At 54.3% G+C, this 19280-nt stretch overlaps 2 protein-coding genes across 2 annotated transcripts in view; one reads left to right on the top strand and one right to left on the bottom strand.

Annotated features, from left to right (window-relative positions):
- The window catches only part of Szt2 (SZT2 subunit of KICSTOR complex), a 45815-nt gene extending 29763 nt beyond the window's left edge, over positions 1 to 16052 (top strand). Inside the window, exons 43-72 of the mRNA XM_021201345.2 lie at positions 760 to 912; positions 993 to 1095; positions 1185 to 1290; positions 1382 to 1493; positions 2343 to 2461; positions 2567 to 2731; positions 2927 to 3011; positions 3155 to 3319; positions 3423 to 3590; positions 3913 to 4046; positions 4661 to 4827; positions 4944 to 5041; positions 5125 to 5257; positions 5447 to 5577; positions 5695 to 5795; positions 5868 to 6044; positions 6217 to 6484; positions 6592 to 6671; positions 6754 to 6879; positions 6982 to 7181; positions 9107 to 9197; positions 9393 to 9473; positions 9556 to 9630; positions 12287 to 12500; positions 12834 to 12987; positions 13144 to 13266; positions 13547 to 13952; positions 14075 to 14191; positions 15119 to 15187; positions 15319 to 16052. Coding sequence (XP_021057004.1) covers positions 760 to 912; positions 993 to 1095; positions 1185 to 1290; positions 1382 to 1493; positions 2343 to 2461; positions 2567 to 2731; positions 2927 to 3011; positions 3155 to 3319; positions 3423 to 3590; positions 3913 to 4046; positions 4661 to 4827; positions 4944 to 5041; positions 5125 to 5257; positions 5447 to 5577; positions 5695 to 5795; positions 5868 to 6044; positions 6217 to 6484; positions 6592 to 6671; positions 6754 to 6879; positions 6982 to 7181; positions 9107 to 9197; positions 9393 to 9473; positions 9556 to 9630; positions 12287 to 12500; positions 12834 to 12987; positions 13144 to 13266; positions 13547 to 13952; positions 14075 to 14191; positions 15119 to 15187; positions 15319 to 15462 — 4265 coding nt within the window. The 3' untranslated portion in view covers positions 15463 to 16052. The remainder of the gene's footprint in view (positions 1 to 759; positions 913 to 992; positions 1096 to 1184; positions 1291 to 1381; positions 1494 to 2342; positions 2462 to 2566; positions 2732 to 2926; positions 3012 to 3154; positions 3320 to 3422; positions 3591 to 3912; positions 4047 to 4660; positions 4828 to 4943; positions 5042 to 5124; positions 5258 to 5446; positions 5578 to 5694; positions 5796 to 5867; positions 6045 to 6216; positions 6485 to 6591; positions 6672 to 6753; positions 6880 to 6981; positions 7182 to 9106; positions 9198 to 9392; positions 9474 to 9555; positions 9631 to 12286; positions 12501 to 12833; positions 12988 to 13143; positions 13267 to 13546; positions 13953 to 14074; positions 14192 to 15118; positions 15188 to 15318) is intronic.
- Positions 16053 to 18751, bottom strand: Hyi (hydroxypyruvate isomerase (putative)). Its single transcript, XM_021201349.1, has 8 exons — positions 18525 to 18751; positions 18339 to 18450; positions 17049 to 17163; positions 16827 to 16905; positions 16689 to 16738; positions 16533 to 16602; positions 16300 to 16434; positions 16053 to 16213 (listed from the first exon to the last, which is right to left on the bottom strand). The coding sequence occupies exons 1-8, from the start codon at positions 18721 to 18723 to the stop codon at positions 16140 to 16142; spliced, it is 834 nt and encodes a 277-aa protein (XP_021057008.1). The 5' UTR covers positions 18724 to 18751; the 3' UTR covers positions 16053 to 16139.
- Between the last annotated feature and the right edge of the window lie 529 nt (positions 18752 to 19280).

The raw sequence follows: 19280 nt of genomic DNA, 5'->3' as shown, positions 1-19280 counted from the left end.
CAGTGTACTTACATATAATAAATAAAGAAATCTTTAAAAAAAAAAAAAGAAAATGAGCGAGATAACCAAGCGCTGCCACCTCAGGACTCACGGCGTCCTGACACATGCGGTGGTCAGAGCCTGGGCGCAGCCCTTCCTGGTTTTAGTCTCTGTAGTCTCTAAAGCCCGTAGGAGCTGCGCTTGGAGCCAGAGTGTAGGTAGTATCCGCCTGTATGCACTGCTTCTGGGAGGTCACACTGCTTCCTCACCCTTCAGCAGGTTCCTCGTTCACTAGGAAGCATGACAAGGATCAGACGAGGCATTGGACTGTGTCCATGGCCTTAATTACTACTATACAGCCTTTGGGGCATCTTTTCTTCAGAGCACAGGAGGCTGCGCCCACTCTACAGCTAGTGTGCAGGCACCCATAGCCTGTTTCTTTTAATGAGCTACTGCTATGGCTTTGGTGAAGACAGTAGCTTACAGGGCGACTGGCATATGTTGTGATAAGCCAGAATCCCTAGGTATCGGCTTTAGGATTGCCTCTCTTGACACCTCTCCCTAACTCCTTCAGAGACTCCTTAAGATGTCCCAAAAGCCCCTGTACCATAACCTGACTCCTCAGAATATACCCGAGCCTAGCTCATCCTTACTACCCAGTACATTCGCCTTTCCTTAGGAGATGGATAGTCACGGCTGAGGAGTCAGGAGTAGGGAGTCTGGGGTAAGGAGGCAGAGGCCTGGGATAGCCTGTGTGTTGCCCATGCTGCCCCTCTGCAGATTACGCCGCTGACGAGAGCTGTGCTCCCCGAGGATACCTTGCAGCCACCATGCAGTTTGTCCCAGGCCATTTCTCCTGTGACGTTGTATGGGGAACTGTGATCCGAGTCCATTCACGTCTCAAGATGGGACCCAGCATGGGGGTCTCTCGGGGTACGTGATTGGCATGCCAGGGCGGATGGGAGTGGGAGATGTCGGAGAAGAGATTTTTCTTACTCATGTCACTTCCGCAGCTATCCAGGCCCTGCGCTCCGTGCTCAATGCCTTCTCTGTAGTGAACCGGAAGAATATGTTTGTTTATCAAGAGCGAGCAACGAAGGCCGTGTACTACCTTCGGTATGTGGACCCTGAGAAGATGTGGTAAAGCTTGAGTCTGGGATGGCATGGGAGGAGACGTATCCAGTGACCTCGCCTTTCTTTTCTAGGCTGCTGGAGACTTCTTGCAGTGACCGACCGTGGGAAGGGGACACGCTGCCCCCATCCCTAGCTCTATCCCGAAGCCAAGAACCCATCTCCTCTGAGGATTCCGTGGCACGTCTCACCATTCCACCACATGTTGCTCCCACATACCCCTCAGGCTTTGCTTCTTGGAGCTAGACCCTGACCGTTGTTGTCCCCGCAGGCTCCTCGTTCTCCCCTGGACGTGGCTTCCAGCCGCAGTTCAGATGCTGTGCGCCCTGTGGGCCAAGTGGACAGACATATCCAGCTGCTGGTCCATGGCGTAGGACAGGCAGGTAAGATCTGCTTCTCCTGTAGCCATCTAGTCTGCCCTGGCTTCCTCCTCCAGACAGTCGGAGCACAGCTGCTTGGTCCTGACCTGAGACCAGAGATGTACTGGGTGAAGTGTATAGGATCAGTGAGGGGGTGACACTGAGGTACCCTGAGGTACCCAGGTCGTGTGTACCAGAGCTCAGGCTAAAGCTGTTACATATTGTCAGAGTTTCATTCTGTCACTGTGAGAAAACGCTAACCAAAAGCAATTTAGGAAAGTTATTTCAGCTTACAGGTTATATCATCAGTGGGAGTCAGGACAGGAGGGCAACAGTGACTTAAGGCAGCAAGCATGGAGGAACACTGGTGCTGGCTCACATACAGGCTCCTGCTTAGCTAACATTCCTATAGAGCCCGCCATCACCTTCTCACTGTGCTGGCCACAGTGTTCCGGGTCTTCCTGTATCAACTACTAATCAAGCCAAACCTCCCACAGATATGCTCACATGCCAGGCTGACCTGGGCAGTCCTCAACTGACTTCCTTCTCAGATGACTCTCAGCTGTATCAAGTAAACAATTAATGCTGAGTAGGGCACATAGCTTCCCTTTTAGTAGTTGTAACACAACTCTGAGATTGGAGATGTTAAAATCACCATTTTTATATAAGGGCTTTGAGGATTTTAGGTAAAATTCATGTGTCCAAAATCACATTGAGTAGCCTGACGAAGCCAAAGCTTTGTGCGGGTTCCCTTTTATCTGGAATGCATAGCTATATCCAGTCTCATAGTTGTGATCAGGGGCTTCAGGCCTGGACTGAAGATGGCTGAATCCTCTAACAGTCTCCCCACCTTTCTAACACGGCTCTGTCAAGGTCCTGAAATCACAGATGAGTTAGTGCGGGTTCTGCGCCGGCGACTGGACGAGGCCACCCTGGACATCATCACAGTCATGCTGGTTCGGAATTGCAAGCTGACCCCGGCCGATGTAGAGGTCAGCTGCCTGTCTGATACCAGCATCCTTTTCAGACTCAGCCACAGGTGCTGGGGACATCTAGGATAGAATCCGTGGCTTCAGCTCTATCTCTTGTAACTGCAGTTCATCCAACCTCCCCGGAGTCTCCCCTCAGAGGTGCTGCATCTGGTCTTGCCTCCGTCCTGCAGACCCTGGCTTCCTGCCCTGGCCTGGTACCTCCGCCAGAACTTACTCACCTTCCTGCACTCCCCCAAGTACACAGACAGCAATAGCCGGAACCACTTCCAAGTGAGACTGCTGTCACCTACCTGCACTCGGTGTCCCCGTCCCCTGCACACCCAGACTGTGACTTTCCTTGCATCTGTGGCTATGCCCGTGAGCCCGTGTACACCCCGGCCCGTGTGTCCTGAGCCCCATGAGCACCTGTCCCCTCCTCCCTGCTGTCGCCCTGTGTCTCGGTGCTCACAGTTGTTCTCTCTCCAGCATCCACTCCCAGCACAGGGTGGCCTCCCCGACTTGGACATCTACTTGTATAATAAACCTGGTGGACAGGGCACTGGTGGCAAAGGTAAATTGCAGGGCTTAGGCCTGTGCAGGAGAGGCTTCTTTTACCTCCAGGCTGGAGAGCCTTGTTGCTGGCTCTCTAGGAGGGTCCAGGAGAGGGCTGTGTGCAAGTGCTAAGTCTGGGTCTTCCTATGGCTTTCTACACAGGGGTTGCCTGCATCACTCTAGCCTTTGTGGAAGAAGGAGGAACCCCCATCTCATTGGCATCATGGCCCCCCTCTTCTCCGGGGCCCCCAGACCCACTACAAGAGGAAGAATTTGAGCAGCTGACTCAGGTCATTCGCTGCCCAAACACATTGGACAGTTGTTCAGGTATGACAGCCTGTGGGACTGGAGTGTTCCCTCAGTGCTGTGAAGGCAAAGGTGGCAGTTAGGGTGGACCACAACCACAGGTGACCTCCACTTTCCCCTCCAGCTCAGGATGGGTCCCCACGGCTTCGACTGGATGTGTGGGAAAAGGGGAACATTAGCATAGTACAACTGGAGGAGAAGCTCCGGGCTGCTGCTCGCCAGGCCCTGGCCGATGCCATCATGGAGCTGCGGCTGCTGCCAGCCTCACTGTGTACAGAAAACATCCCTCCAGGTATGCCGATCAAGAGCCTAGTGTGAAAGTCAGCAATCAAAGCAGGATCCTGTGCTGGGCAAGGGTGCATGCATGAGGTTCATAGACAGAAACAGGGTGCTCTACCAGAAATACGCATTCAGCTGCCCCTCCCCCTCCCCAGCACATACACCTGAGGAGGGGAGAGCCTTAGAACTCAGCTCACAAGCGTGTGCAGCTGTGCATGGTCAAGTTTCATACACCCACTAGCAGAATAGGCGTTGAGACACTTGTGCTGGGTTTGGGGTGAGCTTTTCTACAGAGGGGATCCATGATGGGAGCCTGCAGTGTTTGGTGTCCACAGGAAGTATTAAGAGCGGACCATTGGACACCAAGAGCCCTGCCTGCAGAGCCAGCACCTTTCCCTGTACCCCTGTCTCTGGGGAGCCTGTGACTCCACCTAGCAAAGCTGGCCGCCGCAGCTTCTGGGATATGCTGGTAATGGAAGGGCTGGTGACGTGGCTTCTGTCTGACTGCCTGCCTCCCAGCTGCTCCAACCCCCTCCCTCTCCCCTTTTCATGTGTCTCTTCGGATAAAATCGCTCTGTCCTTTGGGTAGGAGTTTGCAAAACATAACAAGCAGTGGTTCTCAACCTTCCTATAGAGCTGTGATCCTTCAGTACAGTTCCTCATGTTGTGATGACCCCCAACCATACAGATATTTTCATTGCTACTTCATAACTCTAATTATGCTACTGTTATTATCCGTGTCTTCCAATGGTCTCTAGGTGACCCGTGTGAAGGGTCATCTGACACGTCCCTACTGAGGGGTCAAGACCACAGGTTGAGAACTGCTGATAGAGAGATTCCCAGCTTGCCAACTGCCTTCGCTTCCGTGTTTCTAGATGAGAGCCCTCTAAACAGTAACACTTTACCCACGAGGAAGATGAGGATCAGGAAATTAGTAACCTGCTCTGGACTAGTCAGCCGCCAGGATGGCATTGTCAGGGCCTGAAGTGGGCATCTCGCTCCTGAGGCTCATTCTGTTCCCCAGAGCTTCCATCTCTCGCTCCTCTCCCTAATAGCCTTCCTCATTCCCTGCATTGTTGCTAGAGTAAAACAGAAGCTGGAGACTTGGGTTCCCCCAAAACAACCGATGATATTGTTCTGGATCGACCAGAAGATACTCGGGGTCGGAGACGTCATAAAACCGAAAACGTTCGGACCCCAGGTGGATCTGAGCGGGCACCGGGCTCAGATTCTGGAGCCCAGAGGCAAAGGTATATGTGCGGTGTGGTGCCGTGTTGGGGCATATCCACATGTAAAGTCCCTGGCGGGTGCTCGCTAGCTGTATGTGTCTGTGAGTGTAGTGTTCTAACTCCTCCTCTGTCTTTAGACGCCGGACAACACAGCTAGAGGAGGGTGAGGTGGGGACCCTGCACCCCGTGTTTGCTCGTGTCATTCAGCGCTGGATGGGATTCATGGTTCAGATTGGTGAGAACCTCACCCCTTGCCCCCTCCTCAGTCCTTGACCTGCTTTTCATGCTGTGGCCTTGCAGTGACTCCTTGTCCTCCAGGTTGTGCCTCAGTGTCCAGAAGCTCCACCCACATGGTATCCCGGTTCCTCCTTCCATCCGTCCTGCCAGAGTTCACCACTCTGGTCATCTCAATGGCTGGAGACACCAGTGTCCGTGTCTTTGAGCAGCATTTGTGAGTTTGAGATCTGGAGGATTGAAAGACTCTGGCCTTCCCCAGAGTCCTAAAAGCTGGCAACTACAGGAAGCTAAGCCAGTAGGGGCTGGGCTAGGAGAGGTGGGCACAAGGCTCAGGAGAGGCAGGAAGGACCAGAAAATGGGGCCAGGAATTGTTACCTTTCTATGCACGCCTTCCTCCCAACAGAGGTTCCGAGCCAGATGTTTTCAGCCCTTGTTCCCAGGGGCAGCTGGGCCCAGCCCCCCGCCCAGCAGCTCAGCGGCACCTTCTTCTTCTGGGAAGGAATTTCGCACAGTGGAGGAGACCAACCCAGCAGGGTGAGGAAATAGATGGTGGGCTCCAGTGACTGCTAGGGTAGTCGCAGACCCTGCAGAGAGAAGGTGGGAGCTGGGGCTCTGCCTACAGCCCCTCAGTGTCCCCCTTCCCTCCTGTAGCTGCCAAGGCTGTACAGCGCTTTGAGTCAGGAGGAGACGGAAGCCCAGGGCGAAGTGCTCCCCGGCAAAGGCTTTTGCTGCTAGAGGTTACAGATAAGAAGGTAAGTGTGGGGTCAAGGGCTGGGGCAGGGAGGAGTTCTATGACCTCCCTGACCCTGACCCCTGATCTCTAGCTACAGCTGCTGACTTATAACTGGGCTCCAGACCTGGGTGCAGCATTGGGCCGAGCTCTGATCCGCCTTGTCCAGTGGCAGAATGCGCGAGCCCACCTCATCTCCTGCCTTCTCAGCCAGAAGCTCGGGCTCTTCCACCACTGTGGCCAGTCGGACTTTCCTGTCCGCGATGGAAAGGTACCTATTGCCCGGCTCCTGCTCATAGCTCTGGCCACTGAGTGGCCAGCTAAAGAAACAGGGAAGGGGGACAAGCTCAGAACAGAAGAGGAACAGAGAGGAAGCCCCAACATGGAACGAAGGGTTCAAGGTCAAAAGGCTTGTGCCTGGTATGATCCTCCATCCCTCTCAGGAGCCAAACCCATTCCTGCTGCCGACCATGGAAGTGGAGACCCTCATCCGGAATGCAAGCCCTCCACTGAGTCGCGAACAGGGCCGGCTGAGTGGCTCCTCTCGTGGGGGAGGTCCCCTTTCCTTGGACACATTTCCCTTTGATGAAGCTCTGAGGGACATCACAGCTGCTCGCCCCAGCTCCACAGGTGGTCCTGCGCCCAGACCTCCAGATCCTGTGACCTACCATGGGCAGCAGTTCTTAGAAATCAAGATGACAGAGCGAAAAGGTGAGGAATGTGGGCCAGGCAGCAGGGAGGGAAAATTCTGCGAAGACCAGAGTGTGACTGAGAGGAGGTCAGCTGCAAAGGCTACTACCGATGCCTCCCATCCCCAGAGCTGGAGCGCCAGATGAAGATGGAGAACCTGTTTGTAACCTGGCAGCAGCGTTCTGCACCAGCGAGCATGCCCATCAGTGTGAGTAGTCCCCTCTGCATCCTGCACAAAGATCTCTCGCCTCCCTTGGCCACTGTCCCAGAACTTCCTGCCCTGTGTCCAGGCTGGGGAGCTGGAGACCCTGAAGCAGTCATCCCGCTTGGTGCATTACTGCGCGACAGCTCTGCTCTTTGACCCAGCTGCCTGGCTGCATGGACCCCCAGACACTTGTGCACCCTCTGAAGGGCAGGTGAGGCTCAAGCGTTCTCCAAGGCCTGTCCCCAACAGTAGCCTGCACTCCATCCCTACGGGGTTCTCATTAGATAACAAGCCTTAATTTCCACTTCTGCAGCGGCGACCGCGCCCTGAGTCAGGGTCTGGAAGCCGAGAGGTTCCCACAAGCTGTGAATCCTTGGATGTGCCTCCTCCAGGAGCCCGAGAGGAGCCATGGTTGAAGGAGCTGAGTTTGACCTTCCTGCAGCAATACGTGCAGTATCTGCAGAGCATTGGCTTTGTGCTGGTACCACTCCGGCCCCCCTCACCTGCCCGCAGGTGAGTCCACTCCTCCTTCCCTACCTGCTTCTCCACCTCAAGTGAGGCCCCGCAGCCTTCCCTTCTATGGCTCCTTTGGCTGCCCAGGCATTGTGCGTGTTCATCACTGGCACACATAGATAAAGATCTTAGACACTTCACGTAGCCCTCCTGCATGTCCTACAAACCTTATGTGGTTTACAGAACTCGCAAGCACATACACAGACAGTATGTTCACCAAGCTTGTGCCCACCCACACCTCATTTGTTTACATACCTGCATATATCCATACATGCAAATCTCACATATGCTCCTGAACTTTTCAGTTTGGGTCTTGTCAATTCCAGTCTTGGTCTTTATCCTTGGTCCATTTTCACCAAGACCCTCTGCAGTGGTCCTACCTGTACCTCTGACCATGGTCTGTACTAGTCATCCTCCGCTCTCTGGCTATTACCGACAGCCTGAGTCCTGAAAGAATCCAGTTCTCTGTCTCCACATGCCATCAGCCCCTAAGCCTGGCAATTCAGTAACAACCTTTGTCGTCTTAGGGCAGAGCCTGTGTTCTTTGTTTAATTGCATTCATTCTCATATTTCTTTCTCTCTCTCTCTCTCTCTCTCTCTCTCTCTCTCTCTCTCTCTCTCTCTCTCTCTCTCTCTCTCTCCTGTGTAGACCTTGATAATCCATTCAAGGTGCTTAGGCTCACTTAATGAGCTTGCATGCTGACAGAAACACTGACCACACACATTGAGCTGGTATTTCCAGCTCAGATGGTGGAATTGGAGCAGATGCAGGAAGTGTGAGAAAACTACCAGTACTTACGAGAGTGACTTCACTTCAGTACAGCCACTGGTGTGATCCATCTTGCCTTCAGATGGCCATTGAGGAAAAGTGACACTAATTCTTAAATAGTATGTTTTCCAGAACATAATTTAAAGTCAAGCATTCCATCCTTACCAGTTTTAGTGATCTCTGAGTCGAATAGCACTTCCCCTGAGGGTTAAATGGAACATTTCTTCTATCTGACAGCCACTTCCATGACCTGGAGTGGTACCCACTGCAGTGGTAGATAGAACTGCAGTGCAAGGGTTGTGATTGGCGTGCTCAGTTTACCAATCCCACGAGACATTGTTAAGGTCAGGAACTAAAGGACCCCACACACTAGTTCAAGGCTGGTGAGCCCCTGAATGTGCCCCCCTTTCCCTGCCTTTACGTATCAGCACTCCAGTTACCTCCCACCAGCCTGAGCCTGGCATTGCAGTTCTTTCATGCAGTTCATGGGACCCGCCAGTCCTTCCAGGCCTTTGAAAGTCCTTCCCTGCTTTTCATCCCCCTTGGTCCTGAGTTAAGAACTAGAAGAGGCTGGAGAGACGGCCCAGTGGTTAAGAGTGGCTGCTGCCTTCCGCGGGGCCTACCCAGAACCACGACAGATAACTTACACCCACCTCTAACTCCAGCTCTTGGGGACCTAACGCCCCCTTGGCCTTCACACGTGTATGCAGACATGTCACATACACACACTCACATAGACACACATACAAACACAGAAGTAAAAGAATTTAGAGATAATTTAGAAATAATTAGAGGGGCTGTTGTCCCCCAATTAAAACAAGACTGCTTTTCCGTCTTAGAGAACTACCCTCACAGAGCATCCAGCATCTCCTAGTAAAAGTCCAGGCATGCCCCATCTCCCTCTGCTCTGCGACCTCTCTTCCATGGAACAGTGAATAATGCCTGGCCTGTTGCCACCCTACACCCACCCCTGAACACAGCTGACCTACCAGACCTGGACTCCAGCCCCAGCCATGCTTCCTGGGGAACCCTGAGCAAACCTGCCTGACTTGGGCCTGACTCTTGTCTGAAAGCAGTGCCATGCGAAATGGCCCCGGCCAGAGCCCTTCAGCCCTCGCCTGCCTCACTCAGCCTCTTGTCTCTTCCTTCTCTATAGCACCAGTCGGCTACGGGCTATGGCTATCCTTGGAACAGAGGGTCGAGGCTCCTTCTCCTGCCCCAAAGCCAAGGCTGAGGGGAGCCCGAAGGTAACTCCTCGTCACACAATGGTGAAGTCAGCAGTGATCTGAGTTAGGTCCCCTCCATACCCAAAGCCATCGACCTTGACAGATACACTGACCTGCTGCTCCTAGACTGTCATTATAAGCCAGTCCTAAAAGACCCTTGCCGTGTTGGTTCCAGGCTGGTGAACCCCAGCCCGTGTCTCCTTTTCCTTTCTTCAGAGCACCAGTACTCCGGTCACCACCTACCACCTGCAGCGGGCACTGCCTGGGGGCATCATTCTCATGGAGCTGACCTTCCAGGTGAGACAGGGAAGCTCAGTGGGGGGCGCTCTACCTGCCCGCCTCTCACACCGTCCTCACCTCCGGCTCACTTTCTTCTCAGGGCTGTTACTTCTGTGTCAAACAGTTTGCTCTGGAATGTTCCCGAATCCCAATGGGACAAGCGGTCAACTCTCAGGTATGTGGTAGGGACAGGGTAACATGGAGTGGACAGAGAGCTGAGACACAGCCACTGCCTCCCTGTTGTGTGGCGGGCACTATGGTTTCATGACCCTTGTAGTGGGCACTAGAGCCTGGTACTGACTGGACTCTTGTTTTGTCTCATCCTGGGAGCTCCAAAGCTACACTCAGCTGTAGTGTTAAGGTAAGCCAGTACAGAGATGGGCTCCGCCCTGTGCCATCACCATATACCATTACATATAGCACAATGCTCTTACAATGGGTCACATCCGTGCCATGCAAGACCTGGTCTGATGCAAATGGGGCAGTTGGCATTGTCTGTGTAGTCACCAACACTGGCACTTACTCATTGTGTCCTTGTCAGTCTGCCTCAAGGCAGGCCCTTGATATCCTGGAGGGCCAAGCACTCATAGTTGCGTAGTTAGTTAAGGAGCAAGTAAGGCCAGCTGCCTGAAGCTCTGCCTCGCTCTGTTTGGCTTCTCAGGTTGCCAGAAGTGTCACAATAGGGTGCATACCTTGTAAGCTTACGCACACCTCTGAAAGATGGAGGATCTAGTGGGACCCAATGCCATCAAAACCGCCTCCTCTCCATTGTGGGGAACTCCCATACCAGGATGATTCAAATCTAGCCCCACATGGTTGCCTCTGCTTTGAACATCGAGCATACATACATGGTCACAGTTTGCCATAGGATAATACAACTCTGAAGAGCACCGTGGCTTCATGTGCAGGACCTACCTGGACCAAAAGGGAGCTGTGGGTAGTGGACCGCCCTCCCTCACACTGTTCTGTGAGATCAGAGGGCTTCCTCCCAGCTTCCTTTGACTTCCTGTTACCTGATGTCTTAGTCGGGGTTTCTATTCCTGCACAAACATCATGACCAAGAAGCCAGTTGGGGAGGAAAGGGTTTATTCATCTTACACTTCCATACTGCTGTTCATCACCAAGTCAGGACCGGAACTCAAGCAGGTCAGGAAGCAGGAGCTGATGCAGAGGCCATGGAGGGATGTTCTTTACCTGCTTGCTTCCCCTGCCTTGCTCAGCCTGCTCTCTTATAGAACCAAGACTACCAGCCCAGAGATGGCACCACCCACAAGGGGACCTCCCCTCTTTATCACTAATTGAGAAAATGCCTTACAGCTGGATCTCATGGAGGCATTTCCCCAACTGAAGCTCCTTTCCCTGTGGTAACTCCAGCCGTGTCCAGTTGACACAAACCAGCCAGTCCACCTGATTTCCAGAGTTTGCCTAGGCTTGCTCTGCCCCCGCCTTAAGTCTCTAGTCCTGCGCAGGCTTCTTTTGTTTTAGATTAGTTTCTGAGATAGGTCTCAGCTAGCCCAGGCTGCCCTGGACTATGTAGCCACTGACTGTCCACTCCTTTTCCTCCTGTCTCCATCTCCCAGCTGCTGGGACTTACATGCTGCTCAAGTGTCTAAACTGCTGTAAGATGCCATCGTTCATTAAATGGCCTTTGTATGTATTGAGAGGAGAAAGCAGGTTTTTTCTAGGCAGATGGTGAGTCTGAAGGTCACAGAAATGTTGCCCTGCAACACAAAGCCCATCAGTGGAGGACTTGGGTGAAATCGAGTTTCCTGTGATACTGATCTCACCCTGTCTGTTTTGTCTCATCACACTGCCTCTGGCTGAGATCTGTGCGCTCTAAGGTAGATGAGGAAGCTGACACCAGAGAGAGACGGGTTTACCAAGGCCATGTAGCTAGTCTGTCTCCTTGTGATGTTGGTTTGTGTTTCTACCAACTCCTGAGGCTCCCACAGTACCCAGATGGAGCTTGCCATTTGAGTACCACACACACTGTTGTCAACACTGTTGGTAGAGTACCGTCAAGAGAAGGGCATGGTCCTCATCTCTGCCTCCCTCCCTCTCTCTCTGTCCCTTCTACCGTCATCAGTCATCAGCCAGATAGTCACGTAGACTCAATGGAGGCCCACCCTGACCTGGCCCTGCTGTTCTGTAGGAAGCTTTACAGTGAATAGTGGAGTTAGGCTCCGTGTCAGGCAGATCAGCATCAGAGGCAGAGGGCACACAGGTATGAAGTACAGGGCCAGAGTCTTGTCCTTGGGAAAGGCAGGTGATGACAGCTGGCTTTTCTTGACTCCCACCAGATTTTCTGATTATATATTTTCTAGTGAGCTTTGTAATTCCTCATTCACCCGTCCTGTCCCTCATCCTCTGGACTGTCCATAACCCACCCCTGCACTGTCTGTCACTCCTGTCTGTCATCCCCTGTCCTGTCCCTCATCCCTGGACTGTCCCTCATCCCTGGACTGTCCATCTCCCTGTCTCCAACTACTTTACTGTAAGCTTCTTGAAGGCAAGGCATTGTGCCTATTCCCCTGTATTTACAATGACCACTGGTAAATACATGGTAGACCATCTCAGTCAGACTCAAATGAAATAGTAACAAGGGTTATCTCCCCTAATGGCCCTTGTTCCAAATAAACAGAAAAGTCCAGCACCGTATTACAGAGTGTAAGAGGAAGGTTCCCCATAGAAGCTGTGCTGGCTGAGGGAGTTCTGCGGGGCCCACCACAACAGGAAGCAGTACCAAGCTTCCTCTCTGCCCAGGAAGAGAGTATTAATTGGGCAGCCTGTGTTCCCACACCCTAACCCTGCCTCCTGTGGTTCCTCCCCAGCTGTCCCTGCTGTTCACAGAGGAATGCGACAAGGTCCGTGATCTGATGCATGTGCACTCCTTCAGCTATGACTTCCACCTGCGCCTCGTGCACCAGCATGTGCTCGGTGCCAACCTGGTACTGCGGCATGGCTACCACCTCACCACCTTCCTGCAGTATTTCCTGGCCCACCACCCTGATGGACCCCACTTTGGACGTAATCACATTTACCAAGGTCAGTGCCCAAGTGCAAACCAGTGAGGTTATAGTAGAATAGCCACAGGAGGCCTGGCCCAGCAAGACCAGAAATCGCTCGTTTCCCTGTACCATGTCCGTGCTTTCAGTCTTCAATTGTCTCCTAGGTTCCTTGTGGTTGGTGTCAGCAGAATTAGGGCTCTGTGTCCCGTGTCATCCTGCCCTCTATTTATCCCATCTCAGCAACATTCCATGGGGGCTTGGGGGGGTTCCCCAGGAAAGCAAAACCTCAGTATCCCACTCCCTGGTCCACCAGCTCAGGCTCAGTGTCTCCCAGGCTCAGTGTCTGTCTTTCCTGTAACTTGCCCCATAGGGACACTGGAGCTCCCCACCCCACTCATTGCTGCCCACCAGCTGTACAACTATGTGGCTGACCATGCCAGTTCTTACCACATGAAGCCACTGCGAATGGCCCGGCCCGGTGGCCCGGAACATAATGAATATGCCCTGGTGTCAGCATGGCACAGGTAAGACTAGGAGGCGGCGCCCAGCTAGCTCCTCCTGGTAGGGCTGGGGGCAGGGAGCTGGACTTAGAGTAGGGAGATGTGTGTTTAGAGCACAGGGGTTGGGACTGGTTTCAGTTGAACCTCAGAGACGGCATCTCTCCCACCCCGACTATACAGCTCTGGCTCCTATCTGGACTCTGAAGGGCTTCGGCATCAGGACGACTTTGATGTATCTCTGCTTGTCTGTCACTCTGCTGCACCCTTCGAGGAGCAAGGAGAGGCTGAGCGACATGTGCTAAGGTTAGAACTTTTTTTTTTTTTTTTTGGTTTTTCGAGACAGGGTCTCTCTGTATAGCCCTGGCTGTCCTGGAACTCACTTTGTAGACCAGGCTGGCCTCGAACTCAGAAATCTGCCTGCCTCTGCCTCCCAAGTGCTGGGATTATTAAAGGCGTGCGCCACCACGCCCGGCTTGAGGTCAGAACTCTTACCTTAAATGTACCCACTTCTCAGATTCTCTGCTCCTACCCCTGAGTCTATATGGCTGTGACACTCTCCCACTCTCCTCCTCCTGCTCTCCAGGCTTCAGTTCTTCGTGGTGCTCACCAGCCAACGAGAACTTTTCCCAAGACTCACTGCTGACATGCGCAGGTTCCGGAAGCCCTCCAGGCTTCCCCTTGAGCCAGAGGCTCCTGGGAGCTTGGTTGGTAGCCCCGGGGAAGCCTCAGGGATGCTGCTGGCCCCAGGGCCAGCTCCTCTGTTCCCACCGCTGACTGCAGAAGTGGGTATGGCCCGGGCACGGCTGGCTCAGCTGGTTAGGTTGGCTGGTGGGCACTGCCGGCGGGATACCCTCTGGAAGCGCCTGTTCTTGCTGGAGCCACCAGGGCCTGACCGGCTAAGGCTTGGAGGGCGCCTGGCCCTGGCAGAGCTGGAGGAGCTCTTAGAGGCAGTCCACGCCAAGTCCATTGCGGACATTGACCCCCAGCTGGTAAGAGACCTGCCTCCTCAGGGTGAGCATTGCTTCCCGCAGTGCCATAGTGGCCGGGTTGGAGGGGAGGCATCTGGGGTGACTCTGGAGTGGTGGCTCAGGGCTGTGACCCCCCCCCCCAGGACTGTTTCCTCTCCATGACGGTCTCCTGGTACCAGAGCCTCATCAAGGTTCTCCTGAGCCGATTCCCCCAGAGCTGCCGCCATTTTCAGAGCCCAGACTTGGGAACCCAGTACCTGGTGAGTCCCATTGGCCCCACTCTGAAAGGAACACCAACACAAACCCTCACCTGACAGAGCTGCTGAGGGAGTACAGCCTTAACAAACAAGCTCTGCTTTACAGTGGTGCCTTACTGGAGTTAGACCGCACCGACGACGGCCATTGAAACCTTTGGGCACTGGATAGGGAGCCTGGGTACATGGTTACTGGGACGTGGCACTCAGACCACTGTAACACACATGCTCATCCTCCACCGCTGACTTGGCAATATCCCCTAGAAGGCCTGAGCACCATGGTGTGAAGGCACAACTGAAGGCCAGGGAGAGAGACGGCTCCAGCAGTGGGTGATGAGTGTGTGTGAGAATCTAGAGGCTAAAGGATCAATCAGCATAGCTGTGCTTAGGGAGATGACTCAAGAAGACTGAGTGAGAGAGTAGGCATGGTGAGCCTGGCACAAGATGTACCTCTGGCATGCCCCAGTCATCCAGAGAAGCCAGGCTGCAGTGGACCAGGCCCCGGCGATGGAGCACTGGAGCTGGAGTGGCTCTGGGGACGGGGGATGAGTCCTTGGGGCAGGTTGAGTCTGTGGCCCATGAGGTTTGTGGACATCTGGGATGGAGAGAGATGTAGACCACGGCCATATTACTAGATGGTACAGAAGCCCCAAGGAGAAATCACCCAGCGGTGGATCCCAGAGCTGAGTGCTAGCGGGCAGCTGGCATCAGGAGGCAGTGGGAGACCTAGAACTGCCCTTCACTGATTGGCTTCCCTATCATGGTCTAGAAGGTTCTGACAGACAGGTTGAGGGAGGCCCAGTGTGGCAACACTATCCTGAGTGAGCCAGGCTTGCAGATAGGATCAGGCACAGTGACAGGCGGCAGCCTCACCCTCTTGCCTCCATAAGGAGCCTTCCAGGCCTCACGCCCACTCCCCCTCTGTTGTTGCAGGTTGTGCTGAATCAGAAGTTCACTGACTGTTTTGTCCTGGTGTTTCTGGACTCACACTTGGGAAAGACGGTGAGAACAGAGGACATGGGGTTTCCTGGAGGCCATACCCCAAGTCCTCTACCTCAGCCTTGTAAGGCTGGGCTGCCAGCCTCTGTCCTTTCCACAGCCTTTCACTGCTTCACTTGTCATGTTCCTCACAGTCTCTGACGGTGGTTTTCCGAGAGCCTTTCCCAGTGCAGCCCCAGGACAGTGAGAGCCCCCCTGCCCAGCTGGTCTCTACCTACCACCACTTGGAGTCTGTCATCAACACAGCCTGTTTCACCCTCTGGACCCGCCTCCTCTAAGAAGTGGACCACTGACTCTGTTGACTGAATCATGGATCTATACGCTTGCCCACTTGAGGCAGGACAGACTGGCACTTAGGAACCCCAGGGTGAACTCAGACACAAAGTGACACTAAAGGATTGTGAGTATGTCTGGGGGAAGTGCTGCTACAGCCTGGCAACAGGAACAGAGCTCTGAACAGCCTGGACTCGCCTCAGGCCCCTCAGTCCCCTAGGTCTGACAGAAGAGGACACCTCCTTCCTGCACACCTAGTGGAGTACAAGGGAATGTCACGTGACCTGACAAGCTCTTACCTCTTAACAGCTCTGCCACTTGGCCATCACTGTTGGACATTACCATCAAGATAGGACTTGGTTCCGATCTTGACTCTGCCTGTCAAGCACCTGTGACCAGTCTTGCCGCCTCCCGTCCCCACTGGACCTTTGGCTCCTCATCTGTGGATAAGGAGGGCTCAGCTCTCCTGTGTCCACAGCAACCCTGGAGGGCTTGGGCTTGAGCTGTGTCCCTTCTCAGTGGGAGGGAATTAATCTGGAGACATTGAAGCATTAGACACTATGTGTCCCCCACCCCTGTAATATACACATATGAGAACGCTCAGTGTGATTTTAATTCAGAGGCGAGGCCTCCAGACACTAGCCCACTGCCCCAGGGCAGCATGCAGGTGCTGAGCAGAACCTTACTGGCCAGTCCGTGGGTGGCCCCGCCTGTCCCAGTATGAACGTAGCCAACTCAGACCCTCCACTGTGTCTCCTGCAGTAAAAGAGAAACAATGCCATCTTAACACATAGGGAAAGGACCACCCCTGTCCAACATGTGTCCCTCCAGTGTCCCCTCACCTCGAGGCCGATACTCGCAACCCACAAATCCTTGGTAGCCCTCATCTTCTAGCAGCTGGAACAGGTAAGTAAAGTCCAGCTCTCCAGAGCTCCCTGGCTCCCCGCGGTCTGGGACCTGGGCCACTTGCACATGCCCTGGGGACAGAAGGGGAGAGGCATGGACAGCACAGGGTGGAAAAGATGGTGAACTTAGAACATCAGACCAGGATGGAGCACGGGAGGGTAGCCCTCACCAACAGTGGGCAGGAACTCCCTGATGGTTCCTGTGAGATTCCCATCCATGATCTGCCAATGGAATATGTCCTGGGGAGGAGAACATCAATCAGGACCCTCAAGTGTCCTCCACAATCCTTCCCAGTCTCCTGCAGAAGCACCCATCTCCCACTCACCATTTGCAACTGCAGATTGGGTCTCCCAACCTTCTGCAAGATGGCTGCCGCTAGGGGGAAAGCCAGGGAGACAGCCATGAGACTTAGGAGCGTGTGGACCAAAGAGGACTAGAAGGTGGCATAGGACTAGATCCCTACCCTGCCGGGGCGTGTCCAGGAAATACTGGGGGTCTGTGATGCGGGTGTTGATGGGCTCCAGCAGTCCCACGAGGTTCTCCTAGAACCACAGTGGAGGCTGTCAAGGGCTCCTCTCCACATCTGTCCCGGTCTGTCATTGGGCAGTGACCACATCTGTTCCTCTTTGTCCCCACCATGTACCCCCTCTCTCCCCAACATATTAGGTATGCTTTCACCTCTTACCTGAGCCAGAACGCCAGCTGCATGCTTCAGGTTCTCCACAAAAACCGTCTCCATCTCCCCCTTGACTGCAGCCCGGTCAGCCCCTTGGGGTACTCGGCCGGCCATCAGGTGGATCCTGTGGAGAGGGTGGTAGAGGGGGGCTCCTGCCTCTCTTCAGATGCCCTCTAACTATCCCAGCCTCATCCAGACCCCCAGCCTTCGGGCCAGACAGTTTGAGGCAGGATACTCAGGTATCCCACAGCCTCCTGCACTATGGTCAGGCCAAGGCAAGGCCCAGGCCTTCCCATCCTCCCACCAGGGCCTCGCCCATCACCTACTCCTGTACTCTTAACCCCTCCCTTCCCGTGTTCCTTCTCAGCCCATGAGCGTGCTTGAGGCTTTTTATTTTTTCGAGATTTTTTAAATGTATTTGTGTATGAGTGTTTTACCTGCATGTCTGTATGTGTACCGTGTATGCTTGGTGCCCTTGGGGTCAGAAGGCATTACTGGATGTATAGACGGCTGAGTTGCCATGAGGCTACTGACAACCCAACACAGGTCGTCTTCAAGAGCTATAAGTGCTCTTAACTGCTGAGCCATCTCTCTAGCCTCCCAGCCCTGAGGCTCACCTTTTTAAATGATTTTGACCCTTGCCCTTTCAGAAAGTCTGTGTTGTTTAACCCTGCTTCCTCTCCCTACACTGACCAGCAATGAGCCTTCCTCTTGCCATGGTTGCTTGTTGAGGGACTCCAGCAGTCCACCTGAAGTTCTCCTGGAACCAGGCTGGAGGCTCCCAAGGGCTTTCCCCTCCCCACATCTGTCCACTTCTTGTCTCTGTTCCTAACTGCCAGCAGTTATTCAAGCCCTTGGAACTCAGTATTTACCACCTCCAGCCTCATTAACGCAGCTGGACACAACAACCCTCCTCTTGCCAGGGCCACAGCCTCCTTGCTTGAATAGCGTACCTCTCCCTATAAAGTGAATGTGTGGGCCTGCCAGATTCAGTTCCTGCATCACTATCTGCAAACAGCTTTCTCCTAGTAGGGGTTAGGTGCCCGCCCTACCACGCCTCCACCCCTGCCCCTGCTTTCTCGACCTTATTAGCTCCCTCACCAGACCACCACCCCCCCCCCCGCTCCCAACACGGGATCCCGGTATGAGAAGGGCCTGACAGCAGCGTGGCATACGAAATGACACTAACAGATGAAATACAAAAGGCAGTCTGTAAAGGCCCTGGCCCACAAGTGGTGCCTCTGCTCACAGCTTTCTCCTGACCCGGACCTGTGGTCAAAGGTGGGTAGAGCGGGGTACCTGGGGCAGCCCAGAGCCTTGGCATACAGCACAGCCTGCTCCAGCCCCTCTCGAAAGGCCGCCTGTCTCCCGGGGACGGCCCCCAGCCCCATCTCCCCCTTCTCATGGTCTCCTGTGGAGAGAACCAGCGTCAGCGCGAGCCAGGCTCCCCGCAGCCTTCGCGGCTCCCCCGCCCCGGGCGCGCACCCCGCGGCGTGTTGATGAGCACCAGCCGCAGTCCCGCAGCCCGCGCCGCGCTCGCCAGCGCCTGGGGGGACTCGGTGTACGGCCAGGCCACCTCGGCCGCTTCGAAGCCCGCACGGCCCGCGGCGTGCAGCCGCTCGGAGAGCCCGGGGAGCTCCGGGAACAGCCAGGAGACGTTGGCCGAGAAGCGGAGCGGAGCCATGGGGGCGGAAGGCGGCGGCGAGGGCGGAGCCTCGGGTCAGGAAGCGAGGCCAGCGGCGAGGGGCGGAGCCAGGCCGCCCCAGCCCAGTTCAAATAAAGGGAGGTGGCCCTGCGATCTAAGCCTGGTGGAGAGGAGATAGCTGTTCGTTAAGTAACCTGAAAGCTGTGCACAAACAGCTTTATTTGAATCCAAGTCTCGCACAAATGCTGGCCCAGGACTACGGCCGATATCTTCCTGCCCCAACCTCCCTATGTGGGATCACTACCTTCGCCACACTTAGATCTTAATGCCAGCAGCTCTCACACTGCCCGCCCATTGATTTTCCCTTACAGACTAAACGCTAAGCGAGCTTTTTTTTTTCCTCAGAAAATTCGTATCGTGTCGTATAAAGTTTTATGGCCTATCTTTTTTCAAATGACGACCTATTAGCATTCCCCCGTGTTCTTCAATACTCTTCAAAGTCATGCCAATCGCTGCTTACTGTTGCACTGCACACTTCGACAACCCATATTTATCATCTCTCTGTGGCTGGTGTGTGCATGCGCGCTGTAGGACCA

Source organism: Mus pahari, chromosome 6, assembly GCF_900095145.1.
Source record: "Mus pahari chromosome 6, PAHARI_EIJ_v1.1, whole genome shotgun sequence".
NCBI classification, from domain to species: domain Eukaryota; kingdom Metazoa; phylum Chordata; class Mammalia; order Rodentia; family Muridae; genus Mus; species Mus pahari.
Note: the sequence above shows the minus strand (reverse complement) of the source record. Positions and strands in the feature narration are given on the sequence as shown.